A 15,077-nucleotide genomic window follows, 5' to 3' on the forward strand; every position below is an offset into this window, starting at 1 on the left:
TCTTGCCGACTTGCAATAATGCATAACTGAGGCGGGAGAACTACAAGTCCATCGCGGGATGGTCTAGTGGTAACGCTGGACCTGCGTTAAACGGCACATTATCTCTCCTGTCTACCACAAAATAACAAATCAAATCAAACGAAAACCTTTAAATCTTTCTCCTTTTCCCTAAAAAAATCACAAGTACTGAAACCCCGAAACCATCCTCAAATGCGTTGACCAGTCCATTCAAAATGGCGCCATCTGGTGATTCAGTATTTGTGATTTTTTTATTGGATATTTAATCGTGATCTCCAATTAGATAATATGTGTTATATTTGTAGTATATTATTTTTTGTGTCTAGCACGCTCTCGTGGATTGATTGATGGCCGCTTCATACCCTTCCGGGCCATATTCTACTTGTGGATTTATTTGATTTTGTTCTTATATCTGTATCAATGTAAGTAAATATCAAAATACGTGATATCGGTGCTTCTGAACGCAATTTGAACTAAGATGAAGATGATGTAGTCGTTTTATAAAAGCATCCCCACTAATTCGTCGCCATGATCAAATAAATCCTGACAGTAGGCGTGCCCCACTTAAAAACGGGATTCGGCGAGACCGAATGGCAGCTTCCTGCATGAAAGTCTTGTTACATAGAAGAGATGCAGATAAGAGTTTGTTGATGTTTTCAGAGGACTAGGCTATAACGCTATTGAAACAAATTGTAAGCTTTGATTTAAACACAATAATCACCAATTGCAGATCTTCACGATACCGTTTAGAGCCGATTGAAATCTTTTTGGCTGCTGATGTGATTTTGCATGCATCACTGACTGCCATATCACCACATGCACACTGTAGGCCAACTTAGAAAGATTTTATAACCAGTTCCAATGTTTACTTGATAACAGACATAACAATAATGATAAGAAGAAAAAAGCATCTGAACATGAATTGTTGTGCAAAGGAGCTAAAGTTGGGATGGGTTATGAAGAGAAGCCGTAGGCTTATTTTTTGCTAAGACTGTAAATTAACCCAATAGGCACACAACATCTGTAGTCCTATAATACAAGACTCCGAAGGTTCATATAGTGATTTTTTATGTTTATTATCTGATATTTACATTTTTGTTATCGTAGCCTCTTAGGCTCTTATATATAATTAGTCTTAGATTCAAGTTTAATCACACTTATTGGTATAAAAGGAGGTGTAACAACAAAATTGGATTAGAAAAATGATCAAAGATTAATCTAATATCATTCAAACACATTATTGGGCGATTTTGGAGGCTTTTATACTGATTAACGTAAACAGATTCATTATTGATAGATATGATTTCAAGCACAATTAGGTAATTAAATTCATAGTAAAATTTGATGTTTCTGTTTGGTATAATATATATGTCTTTGGGATTTTGGTACACTTGTTGTGATCCATCAAAAATAACTAATACACAAAGTTTGCATTAAAACCTTATTACAACATTGTTACAATGTCAATAGCTAACGTCGCAGAGACATTTGACATAAAATCTTCTCTCAACGAGATACAGGTTTCAAAATTTTGAATAACCATGTGTTTTATTGTTTTGTTAAGCTACTTCTGATTACTGTATAATTATGATAGAAAATGTCCAAAGAGGGCACCAAAAAGGGGTACCATCCCTTAGAGATTTATGATACCCTATGAACAGTTTGGGCACATATCATTATGGGTAATATTTTAGTCATGCATTTGAGTAATAGTCTCACTTTGGGTAATAACTAAGTTATTCAAATGCAGAATGATTTGAAATAGAAACACATACATTTCTTTTACACATTTGTAACAAAAACACATTTCAAAAATAGATTCACTTATATTTAACATGTGCATGCTTTTACTGTGTTTGCCCATTGGATCACATTGCAGTGTATGGTTTATCAATCTGTAAAATCTAGACGATCTCTTTTTGAACTTTTTGTTTGAAAATTTGTTTATGCATATAAGCATTAAGGTAGAAAAATGCCATTTTGTCAGTTTGTTGTTTCAAAACACTTTATCACTTACCTGTATGCCAATATGTTCAGAGGATTTTTCTCCTCTGTAATATAACAAGAGAATGCATTGGAGTTCCAACATATCCTCACAAATCCAATAATGTTCTGAACCTGATGAAAAGCACCATAGGTTATTTGGTCTTCTGGTGCTGGAGTATCAACCATAATGTTAATGAGTGTATGTATGTTGTATGGAGCAAGCTGTTTCAATGAGGATTGCTCCAGATCTGCCACTTGTTGTCTATAGCCTTGATTTCGTAACTTTAAAAATTTACTTTATAATTATATAAGATAATGTAAGACCAAGAACTACAAATAAGTTTAAAAGATTGATAATTTGTATAAATAAATATGATGTAAGCATTAATACTAATACATACCTAAACTTACTTGGTCACTGTATCTTTAACAATATAAATATCATTTATACAAAACTGTGTGCATATAATTATATAACCTGAACTCATCATCAGTCAGTGGGAGGAATCTCCACCAAATCGCACCAGAATATGTTATCACTAAGGATAGCACATCATTCATATCTTTTATGGGTTGAATAACATAGATATAGTACATGTTTGTTTAAATTACAAATCGTCACAGCTTAAATTTATTATTACTCCAGATTATCCGAATTGGTGTGATCCATGGGTCTAATTCGAGCAACAGAAGCCATTACTCAACACATTTTAGAAATTGCACGATACCTGGAATACGTTTGTAATTGGTGGAAACAGGAAGATAATAGTATTTAGGGTTTAAAATTGATAATGGGTGTTGTTTGAAAACATGCACCAATTTTTAGCTCACCTGGACCAAAGGTCTGGTGAGTTAATTATGCCATGGTGCATTAGTCCATGGTCTGTCAATTCAACATTTCCTTTAAATCGCTAAAACTATTTTGACATAATTACTAAAATATCCAGTTGAGCAATGCAGACCCTCTAGGCCTCTTGTTATATATATATATTTTTTTCATTGTTACCTGACTAGTATGTAAATGTAAATTAACTATTTTAATTATTTCACAGAGAATTTGCTTGAAAATCATAGCATGCCGGTCAACATTAAAAATGATGTTGAGCTGTATGGAACATCTGAATGCACCCAAGAATTCAAATGATTATGATAAAGTATCATTGTGATCACAGTTGCCGAAATCTACTACAGGATATACATATAGTTTGAGGATCTATTAGGATCTACTAGACCTGATTTCTAATTTTTTTTTAAACACCTGTATAGTGTTTGTTTCAGTTACCTGATCTGAAAAGAACATGGCTGAAGAACTGATAAGGAATGTTGTGGACATTATGGAGAGTGCCCACACACAGAAAATGCAGTTGTCAGAACTGCTCCACTCACTGGACGAGGCATCAGATCAGGTGGGTACACTGTATACAATTAAAATCATTTGATCATGAGGCATTGTTCTTTAGTCAGTAGAACTTATGCGCACACCAATCCTCAGATCCTCTTTCCATTTTCCCGATTCATCAAAAATATGTTTTTTCTCCCTCAATGTCAACTCCATTTTGGCAGGCACTATATAATAGTAAAATCATTACATTAAAATTTAAATTAGTAGTTGGGTATTTGCATTTAGCATCAACAAAAGCACTTTTTAAAAATTACACAAAAAACAAAGCACACAAAAATTCTTGGAATGCAAAATGTTACATTGTTATACCTGAATTTGATCACCCATGAATAGAAATCGGTGTACTAGCATTTACTGCATTCATTACATGGAGCTTAAAGACATCTAAGTAGAGAGTATTGTGATGTGTTTTGAAATGTTCCAATGTTTAATAGGTGGATATTGTCTAACCATAATAATGAGATATGGTATTGATCTTCAGGTCCATCAGAGTGCTGACAAATCAAGGTCAGAGTTAGAGGCCCATTTCAAAACATTGAAGGAAGCCATTGACCAAGCACTGGATAACCGACTGACCACTCTCATAAAGGAAGTGGACAAGATAGAGCAGACAGCATCCATTCCTCTTGGTCAGTGTAAGGATATGATCAACCAAGGGATGGAAGCTGCTACACGAGTGATGGATGAAGGTCAGCTTCTTATACATGTTGGTTATGTGATTATGGATGGTTGACACATTTTTTACATTCATTGGTGTGTTAGCTAAGTCAATGAACAATACACATCCAATTTTAATGTAACTTTTGGGAATTCAAAATATTACGGGGGAATCAAAATATCGCTTATTTCTATGATAAGTCCCAGTGCCTTCAGGATGGAACCGTTGGGACATTCCTCATGCAATTTGTTGTAAGAGAAACATTTTTCTGTTGCACCTCAAAAACCAATATACACAAGCAGGGCATCCAGTAGGATTTAAATCTCAAGAGTCAGTGACCCTTAGCTCTGAAATCCTGAGAGTCAAATCAAAATCCTGAGAGTCAAAATATGAAATTCTCAAACTTGACTGTTAATCGTTTCCAAATGTAAACTGATAAAAATGTCTTTTTTTCAAAAATTATAATTAATTGATTAATATTCAAAAGAATTTAGTTCATCTTAATTTATTATCTAATATTTGTTTTTATTAAATAAATAAAAGTATTTTTAAAATTTACACTTTTCTTTTAATTATACAATGTATATTTTTTGTTTGAATTAAGTACAATTAAAACATAATTATTTTTTTTATTTAATTTGAATAACTGAAATAAATTTCTTATAAACCTTTTAACAAAAAAATTGTATCACAGTTTTCTTGCTGAAATTATGTCAAATGTGTTACATTGGTTAAGCATAATTTGTAAAACCATCTTTTTTTATCTTTTTTTTTAATCTGGCTAATCCTGTTATCATATTTGCCGCCAAAATGTAACATGAATGATTTACGCTTCCTACCCTTGTCAAATGCACTGCAGATATAGGTCATGTAAGGTTATTCAGGTTAACAACAAAATGGCTGCCGCCTGTGTTGGCATGCTGCAAACTAGGCCTGCTTGCGATCTCATTCTTGTTGTGTACATACTTGAAAGTTATCAAAAACATATGTTACATTTATTTGTTGGGATGGGAATCTTCTATAGCTTACTGATTTCAATTATTTAAATGTTATTGCTTAGAACAAAGTGCAGATCGGCCACTACAGGTAGGTACAGTGGATACTTCACCTGTGCCCCAATTTGGCAATCGGCAGCGACTGTTGGATAAGTCACAGTTGAGTGGCTCTTTTAATTGACTCCTAGGGGTATTCTACTAATTAATGTCACCGACCATAGCAAATATACCCTTTGTTGAGCCTGGGTATTGGACAACACATAGACTAATGACAGTGGTGGTCAAAATGTGAAGCGTCAGATTGACGCACGGCATGCAAAAGTCGTGCGTCAAATTAAAATTTTGCTGCGTCATTGACCCGAGGTCTCGGGTTAATGGATGCCCTGACAAGTGACACTGATGTATTGGTTTTTATCAAGGGACATAACTCCTGAGTATCTACGCTCAAACATCTAAGTAATAAGCTACAGAATCATTGAATTTTCAGCTCACCTGCTCGAAGGTCATACTGTAGTTTGACCTGGGTGAAGGGCTAACAAGTTTGTTCAAATGAATGACTTCGATCTACATTCAAGGTCACAGGGATCAAATGTTATTAGATATTCAAACAAGTTCTTCACAATAACCATGAGGCCCAGATGCCTTATGTTGGCCTTGTTTCATGCTGGGATGAAGGGCTACCTGATTTGTGTAAATGAATCAATTCAACCTTTATCCAGGGTCACTTGGTTCAAATTTGTTTTAAAACAGTTAAACAAGTTCTTCTGAAAATTGGAATGATGACATTTCACCAGTGATATCCTGGGGTGATATTCAAATGAATGACCTTAACATACTTGTCAGATTAATGCCAAGTGAGGATACAGACACATTGCAATTGGGCCTCTTGTTTCTTAAAATTATGCTGTAAATGTGTGGAGTTATCTGGATTATGTGAGTGTTTTGTGATTAAAAGTAAACCGTTCAAGAACTGAAACGATAGGTAAGCCTTTCTTTTCTTATTTATAGGTGGTTCCATTTTGTCGGGTGACCCTGCACAGAAGGTTGAACGTATGGTGCAGTTAAAAGACAATCCCGACACTAGAGCACTCAACAGGTACTGACGACATATTTCATACATGATATCGGTTCAACCGTATGAATTGGTCACCAGAGACAAAGTCTCAAGTGATCTATTTCAGTTGCCTTTTGTCTGTTGTCATCAATTGGTAAACAATTGATATTTTTGACTTCTTCTCAGTAACACCCGAACGAATTGTAATGAAATTTTGCGGAATTTTTTCATGGTCAGATGTCAACCAAAATTGTGAATTTTTTAATATATGATCTCAACTTCATAGGACATAAGGGATGGGGGAAATTGATCAAATCTTGTCCGAGATACAGAAGAAACAAATACTCTTCATAGATGAAAGTGTAAGGTACTTTATACCAAAACAGTGAATTTCATGACCCTGCATATGTTTTGGATATTTTACAGTCCAGTAGGTCTACTGTCTGTTATGGGGCATCTGTCAACGAGAGACGTAAACTAATGATGCAATCCAAATGTGCAGTTCTTGAAATGCCGATAATTTTATCTATTCATTATTTTGATGACATCAATTTAACAACAAAAATTCTTACCTTTTTTGTCATTAGAAATTTAAGGAAATGTTGGTTTTATCTTCATTTTTGGAGTGCTTCTCGAGTACCGGAACTAAATCACGACAGCTGCAAAGTCCGTTTTCCGTGTCCCGAACCATTCATTAAACGTGACGTACCAAAATGCCGATAAAATCGATGCAAAAAAACATTTTTTAACTTGAGCGCAGTCTTGAACAAGTTTTTCCTTTTAAAATAATGATAATATTCCAGATTTTAATTTGTTGTATTAAAAGTAAAAGTAAACTTGTTCAAGCTTGCACTCATAGTAAACTTCAGTAAAGTGTACCACAAAAATGGGGAAAATACTAATTTTCGTAGTTTTTGTCGATTTAAAAATGGTTGTATTAAAAAAAAAATTTTTTTTTTAATATCAAGAATGGTTTTCACAACAGAAACACCTTGTTGATTAGTCCCCTACTGGTGAAGCTGGGGGGGACGATAGGTTTTGCCTGCGTCCGTCTGTCAGTCCGTCCGGTTAAAGTTTTGGTTAAAGTTTTATAATGGCACACCATTCACTAACAATGGTATAAAGATGCTGATTCTTTGCATAGAGGTTCTTTGGATGTGTGGCATAACTTTTGTATGGTTAAAAGTGAAAAAATAATTTTCATTTTTTGAAATTTTTGCCATATTATGAACTTAACTTTTTTCTCTGTATTCTTCAGGTTAAAGTTTTGGTTAAAGTTTTATAATGGCACACCAGTCACTTAATAATGGTATAAGGATGCTGATTCTTTGCATAGAGGTTCTTTTGGTGTGTGGCATTACTTTTCTACAGTTAAAAAGGAAAAAAGTTTTTTTTTTTTTTTTTTTAATTTTTTGCCATATTATGAACTTAACTGTTATTGCTGTATTGAGGTTAAAGTTTTGGTTTAAATCAGTGTATTACTATGCTGTGCTATGCAGAATTATGTTTATATTTCAATCCAAGGCTGTTATTACACATTTCACTATAAATTCACTTTAGATTCTTTTACTCTGTACAGTAGACATACCAAAAGAATACCTGGATATCTTTTATGGGCAGGAAACATTGTTTATTCACCTCAGATAGAGTTGAATTTACACATTGTTTGGAATGAACTTATTTTCATAAAGTGATCATGTTATAGTTGTGGCGAAACTTTTTTACTCAAATTTGGCTAAGTAGGACCAGTAGGAGACATGTATTGGTTTAGCAATACTCACAGAATGCTTGTTGAATTAGTGTTCTTTTGATTTTCTGAGACTGCTTTTCTAAGTGAAATATTGGGGGTACATAGGTACCCAAACCATACATAGTCCTTTAACCTTGTGCTTAAATTTGAATATCCCAAAATAATTTGTACTTTAAAGAAATAAGGTTGGCTTTCAGGAATTTTTTCATTGTGTTATAAATATTTCTCCAGAACAATTCATTGTATGCATACAGAACTTTTAGAAATGATGAAATCTAATTGTAGTGTACCAGCTGTACCCCACTTGAGTGATGTACCCTGCATCAGTGTGGAGCTAGATCATGGTTTTCAGGATAGACTGTCCAAGTTGATTGCCCAGGAGGGAAAAGTCTTAGAACGGAGTCCCATACAGATTACCGACACAATAGAATGCCCCGGAGGTATTCTCGTCAAGTGGATAGAGGTTAGAATCAGGGACTCAAGTCCTTGGAGCAGTCTTGTCCTTGGGGGCGGGTTGTGTTGTGTAACTTTCAAAAGAAATGGTATTATGGCATGAATGAAGATGACAAAATGAGGATCAGACAGGCTCCACAGTATATCGTACATCAATTATTAATATTAAGTAAAAATATATTGTTAGAAAAATTCTTTATATCATTTTATATGTTGAATGATGGGCTTCTGACAATTATCTTGTCTGCTGCAGGTCGATGATGAACTGGAAGTGTCTGAGTTTTGTTTACAGTATTGCTGTGGCAATGCCAAAACTATATCCAGTCCAACATTCCACACAGCGTACACCGGTCCAAATACTGCCTACACCGTCAAAGGCCTTGGCACCAACACCCCCTACTCATTCCGTGTCAGTTGTCGCAGCAGCAACAACAACAGCAGTTTGCCTTGGAGTGTATCAAGTGTGCCTTGTATTGCACAAACAACAATGCCACACTATGGTATGCCATCCCTCAACCACTCCCTCTTCAACAAAAAATAGCTTATAGAAAAATGAAATATTTAGTGTCTTTCACAATTCCTTCATTTCAATCATTTACAAAGATGTCCAAGGGAATCAGAATTTTAAGAGAATGAGGAAAAGACGTAAAATTAAGTACCACACATCAGCTCAAAAACACATGCAATATATTTAACTGTATATATATATATACATAATTTTATTGGTTTTCAATAATCACACTGACATTCTTTATCAATGATGCGTTGTCTGTTGTTTATGAATTTTTTCCTTCAAACAACATCTTTTCGATATCCAAGAGGCTTAGGGTCATGATATTGGTCAGGTAGCATGCTGGGATGAAGGGCTACAGATTTTGTTCAAGGTCACAGGAGTCAAATGAGCTAATATTTTCAAATAACTTCTTAAGAGGCTCAATAAACTCATCTTGGACCTGTAGCATGCTGAGATGAAGTGCTTCAAAATGTATTTAAATGTATAAACCTAGGCTACTTTTTATTGGAATAAAGTGGTAATCATCTTTAAAAGCATCCACTTCTTGAATAACCTATAGCTAGATCAACTTCAAAGTTGCATAAGAAGCTGATGAGCGATGCAGGTCCATTAGGCCTTTTGTATTTACAATCAAGAAATATTTTCTATTAATATCATTATTAAATACTATATTCCTGTGTTAATATACATATGTATATGTTAAGTTTGGAAACATTCCAATTATAGACTTATCTGATATGGTATATTTACTTTGTAGGACTTGTTTTGATTTTTCCTGTTTTCTGTGCTTCAGAATGGTCTACTGATAGTCCTAGCTACACAGTGAGTTATGACAACAAGATTGGCACTAGGAACAAGAGTGGGGACACCATGGTCCTGTACTCCAGTACCAGCTCATGTGTACCAGGTCATCCCATAACCTTCAAGGTCATCACCATGGGTGAGACCTCGCCGTTTGATAGTGTTGGTCTCAGTCTGGACAACAATAACACTGAGACACTACAACGTGACGATGCCATATTAGTCACTAAATCAGGTATTTGATGTATACTTCATATGGTATTAAAATTTAATTATTAGCTCAGCTAGTCCTAAGGGCCAAGTAAGCTTATGTCATGGTGCAGTGTCCAACTGGCATCAACTTTTCTTTTTAAATGACTTCTTCTCACTAACCAAGATTCCCAGAGTCATGATCTTTAGCTGATAGGTTCTTTGGATGAGGCCAAACTAAGTTTGTGAAATTAAATGACCTTGATATAATTCCTTAAAACCTTTAAATGACTTCATCACTATCCAAGACTACCAGAGTCATGTGAACAGATATGACCTTGACCAATATTCAAATGAATGAGGCCCAACAAAGTTCGCAAAAAGAAAATTACTTTATCTATATTAAAGGTCACAGGGTCAATTTAGTTAAACATTTCAATGACTTCTTCTCACTAACCAAGAGATGAAGTGTTTTGGTATTCAGCCAATAGATCCCTTGAATGAGGCTTGGCAAATTTTCAAAAAAAGACCTCAACCCATATTCCAAGTCACAAGGGTCAAATCTGTAAAAAAAAAAAACTTTAACTGATCTCTTCTCCCTAAACAAGAGACCTAGATTTATGATATTTTGATGATAGGTTCCTTGGATGAGGCCTGACAAAATGGTGAAAATGATTAACCTTGACCCCATATTCAAGGTTACAAGGGTCAACTTCCTCAAAACCTTTTTAATGACTTCTCACTAACCAAGACTTCCAGAGTCATGATATTTGGCTGAAGGATTCCTTGATTCAGGGCCAATAAAGTTTGTGAAAACGAATGACATTGACCCATATACAAGAGCACATGTGTCAAATTCCTTAAAATAACTTCTGGTTTATTGATAACCAAAAAGCCAAGAATCATGATATTTTACTGGTAGGTTTATATGATGGAGCGCCACAAATTTTGGAAAAAGAAATAACCTTGAGCCATGATTCAAGGTCACAGATTTCAAATTGTTCAAACATATGAAGAACTTCCTCTGATTACCTGTCAAGTCTAAAATGAAGTTCTTTCAACTAAATGAAGGCACAGAATCATCAAAAATGTGAATACTTGGTGAGGCAGGCCCATTGAATCTCTAATTTCAAGTGTTGTATGACATTGTTGACATTTAAATTCAGCAACTCGTAGTGATTCCTCTGTCAACTACCAATAAATGGACATGTTTAACACACTGTTGGTCTGTCGATGGACCACCTTCCTCCCTGGAACAGCTGTCCTTGAAATTCTCTAGTGACTGTATGTTGTATGTATAAGTGAATATTTTCGCACATTGAAATTTTCGCCTCGTCAGCTTCCAAACTGTGCACTTTGTGGATATTTTTACACTGTCAGTCACACTGAAAATATATTTTTGCGCTGCGATGTCTCTGTTAACTTTACTAAAATTATTTTTCAGTTTATAGTATAACTGTGTATTTAATACTGAAGAGTTTTGAATGAAATACATTTAAAAAAAAGTATGTCTATAAACACAACAATTAAATTGTGTATAATACTAGTACTCCATTATATACATGTATATAGTGTCTTTATAATCTGTTGAAATGTTACAATGAAGTTGTCTGTAACAGACGCCATGGTTAAGTTAAGAGTGGTACCGATGAGTACATATCGCTGGTGTATATATAGCAGTCATTAGATCTATAGTCCTGAATATCATTACAGATCACTTTTCAAAACTTAACTGACCATGGCAACATTACACAACACAGACAACATGACATTTAAAGCTGACATGGTTTACCACCAGGAACCTGCCTCTTGGATTTTGCTGTATTTAGTTTATTTAGTAGAAATATTTGTGTGTCATAATTTTCACTTGTTAGTATGATATTTTCGCGCAAATTAAATGATCTGGAAATAAGCTAAAATCAACATGCCATGAATATTTCAACTTTTTTAGTATATATTTTTTGTACAAAATTTTTTTCTGTGTTTATCAATAGGGTCTGTCTTCGTTGATGGGCAGGAAATGAAGATCAAACTGCCAGAGATGAAGAAGGGATCATTGCTGACCTTTGACCTAGAAGAACTACCCAATGGTAAAGTGCGTGTCAATGTAGAATTAGAGGAGAAGGTTGTCACATTTGATTGGAAAGTTCCACAACCACCAGGGATGATGGGACTTTCAGGAGGCTTTGGACTTGGAGGCATACTAGCAGAAAGTAGACACAAATTTTATTTTGGAATGAAAATAAGTCATGAACTTTGGAAAATTTTGGTTGAATAGAAATGAAAATAAGGTATTGAATAACCTTATAGAAAGCCTGTAAATCTCAAATTATTTTTTTATATGAAAACTTTCTAAAAGTAGTTTGGAAAATTAATCTTTCCATATTGATACTGGGAAAGTTGATACAAACACAACTTCCAAATATATTTGTGCCATTATTATTTCCTGAAAGAGATATGTCATATCAATTAAAATGAAATTTAAGGTTTTTATTCAGAAGTTTGGAACAATGATGTATTTCTGTTTTCTTAAATCAGAAATATTTCCACAGTACAAGAACTTATAATTAAATGAAAGATTATTCATTTGATCTGGATCATGAGATACACTTGACAATCATGCAGGATGTAAAAGTTATGTCCCCATGGCATGTAGCATTGACAAATTTCTTATTTACAGATTGATAATATGATTTAAATATAAAGTCCATAAAAAGATTGGAAGGAAACTGACTATTAAGGGGATCTGCTTTTCACTTAATTTTGTCAACAACAATAATAGCAATATTCATTTTATAACTGACATTAATATTGTGTGGCTTACAATTGAATAGAAAGTGTGTGTTGTTGTATCGATATAAAGACAGGGTCTTAGACCTGAGAACTATGAACATTCCTGCTCTTATCATGCCTTCGCTTCATAAGTCATAAAAGCATTGCTTATAATGTTCCTGAATATTAAAGCTAAGATCATATACACATTGTAGTTCCAGAAATAAGTCCATGCCTGGTACAGCACAGCAGGGCCCGTTACTGTAAGATCAGTAAAAGCCCCAAACTACTATCATTTTCATGTAATAAGTCAACTACTGTTAAGTGTTTTGGTTGGAGATTTATTTGTGGTCCTACCCTGTATTCAAGAAAATGTATAACTACCATAACTGAAGCAATGCTTACCGAGGAGAAAAATTTACACTCAGTCTTGTAAGATTTAATTTAGGGAACAGGGAACAAAGACTTAGAGGGGGGATAAAAGGTCAATAGACACAGCAGATGTACTCTTACAACCTGTAAAGATCAACTGTATTTGACAAAGGGAATGTGTTTTTGCACTTGGCATGGGCTTATCACCAATTAAATATAGTGTGTGCAATCGATGCCTTGTAGCTGGATGGCAGGGCATTTTTATTTCATCCTGTCAAGCATCATTATTATTAATACATTGTAATTTTGTGATCAGGATTTTCTAACGTGCTTTAAACACTAGTTTTTAAATGGCTTCACATCACATACTTTTTAAAAATTCATTAATTCTAAGTATTTTGTAATTTTTATCTCTACATACTCGTTTATAGCTAACAACTATACACAACATGTAGATTACATAATTGTTGAATTGTGTTGCGGTATATAAATTATAACAAATGTCCCTATACTGAAGAATCCAGCCAGTCTGTTATAAAATACTCTTGTTGGCATATATGAAAAATATATAGACAGAATCTATGTTATCATACAAAAGAGTTTAGTGTTGTTTCTATAATATTGCTACTTATATATTGTTAAAAAGTTAAATTGTAATTTTATACCCTGAATGGTTACCACACTCCTGCCATAATAAATCATACGATTGAATATATATAGGTTTGCTGTCCAATAGTTTGTGGCTATAAAAATGATTTTTTACACATCAATATAATTGCCTGTATGTGATTAACTGTGATATTTCAGTTTAATTCATTAAAAACATCAACCAAAACAGTTTTACTTAAAAAGTTCTGGACAAAAAAAAAATGTATTCTGTTTTTACATTTTTTGGTATTGTTAATGAAATGGATTTAAATCATGGCCAATTATCTTACTGCTCATCTTAAAAGTTATGTAGGTAAGTTTTAATGATAAATTATGATATTCATGATGAATGTCTTGTATGTCTATGTTTGTTTTTTCCAATCACAATGGCATTACTTACCTATGTGCAATGCAATACTTGTAAAATTCAATATTGTGTTATACTTTTTCTGTATAAAGAAAACTTATTTAAATGACATAGTATATGATTATTTTGTACCTTGGATCTTGATTGATATAGTCAGTGTTATGAAATAATATTATATACTTGAGACAAGCTAAGGAACTTATTCCATATTTCCTTGTATTACTAGTTTATTTCCCAATATAACCTTCATGCAGACCAAATTTCTCTCAAGTAATGTCTGCAGTGCTTTGGGTATAAATAAATGAGCTTTCAACAAGTAAAATTATCATTAATAGCATTTACCCTCTATTGCATGCTTGTATTTTATTCCTCACTTAGCAGTCTTCCACAATATAAAGCAATATTATTGATGTCTTACGTTTCATAGGCAATGAGAATCTCTTGTAAATCCTTATGCAGTGAATACAGTAATGTACAAGTACATTTATTTACCATAATACAAAAATGATATTATTGCAATATTTACTTGAGTGTATAAATGCAAGTAAATTATGTACATGTGGAACCAGGATTTTGACAAATAGACTCGGATATACATGTATCACATCTTGTTTATTTCAAATTCTAATTTTAATCAGTACAATTTTATGAATGTATATTAAATGATGTCACATTACTAGTCAGGACATATAGAGTTCTAAATGTTTACAGTTTTCTCATATTTAATTAAACAAGAAATCAAGAATTTGATTTGCCAGAATTTACAGAACCTGGTGATGGAACGTGGTGCTTTTCTGATTTACGTATTGATGCAGTATTTAGTTTGATATATGTTTTGTCCCTCTTTGTTCCATGTGCAAGTCTGTCATTTATATCCGTTTTCTTCTGAAAATGATTGTTAATTATTTCTTTAACAATTGTTTATATTTTGTTTACACCTGTAAAATCTTCACCTGTAGATTAGAATGACCTGACCAGGTGCTGCATAATCACGATTACTATAATAATTATATGTGTACAGGTCAATCTCATTTGAACCATAAGGATCATTACATTTCCTACAAAATGTAGTTTGTGAAGTTGCAAGAAATTGTAGGT

General features: G+C 33.6%; 1 protein-coding gene across 2 annotated transcripts; it reads left to right on the forward strand.

Annotated features, from left to right (window-relative positions):
- The first annotated feature begins 598 nt into the window (after window positions 1-598).
- LOC117325689 (cytokine receptor-like factor 3) lies at window positions 599-15,077 on the forward strand. Of its 2 annotated transcripts, none has more exons than XM_033882118.1 (8): window positions 599-710; window positions 3,283-3,410; window positions 3,888-4,095; window positions 6,068-6,155; window positions 8,149-8,326; window positions 8,570-8,816; window positions 9,624-9,866; window positions 11,815-15,077. In XM_033882118.1, the coding sequence occupies exons 2-8, from the start codon at window positions 3,303-3,305 to the stop codon at window positions 12,096-12,098; spliced, it is 1,356 nt and encodes a 451-aa protein (XP_033738009.1). In that variant the 5' UTR covers window positions 599-710; window positions 3,283-3,302; the 3' UTR covers window positions 12,099-15,077. The 2 variants fall into 2 exon arrangements, with proteins under 2 accessions (XP_033738009.1, XP_033738001.1); XM_033882110.1 differs by having other exon boundaries at window positions 608-710; window positions 3,271-3,410.

Source organism: Pecten maximus, chromosome 1, assembly GCF_902652985.1.
Source record: "Pecten maximus chromosome 1, xPecMax1.1, whole genome shotgun sequence".
NCBI lineage: Eukaryota > Metazoa > Mollusca > Bivalvia > Pectinida > Pectinidae > Pecten > Pecten maximus.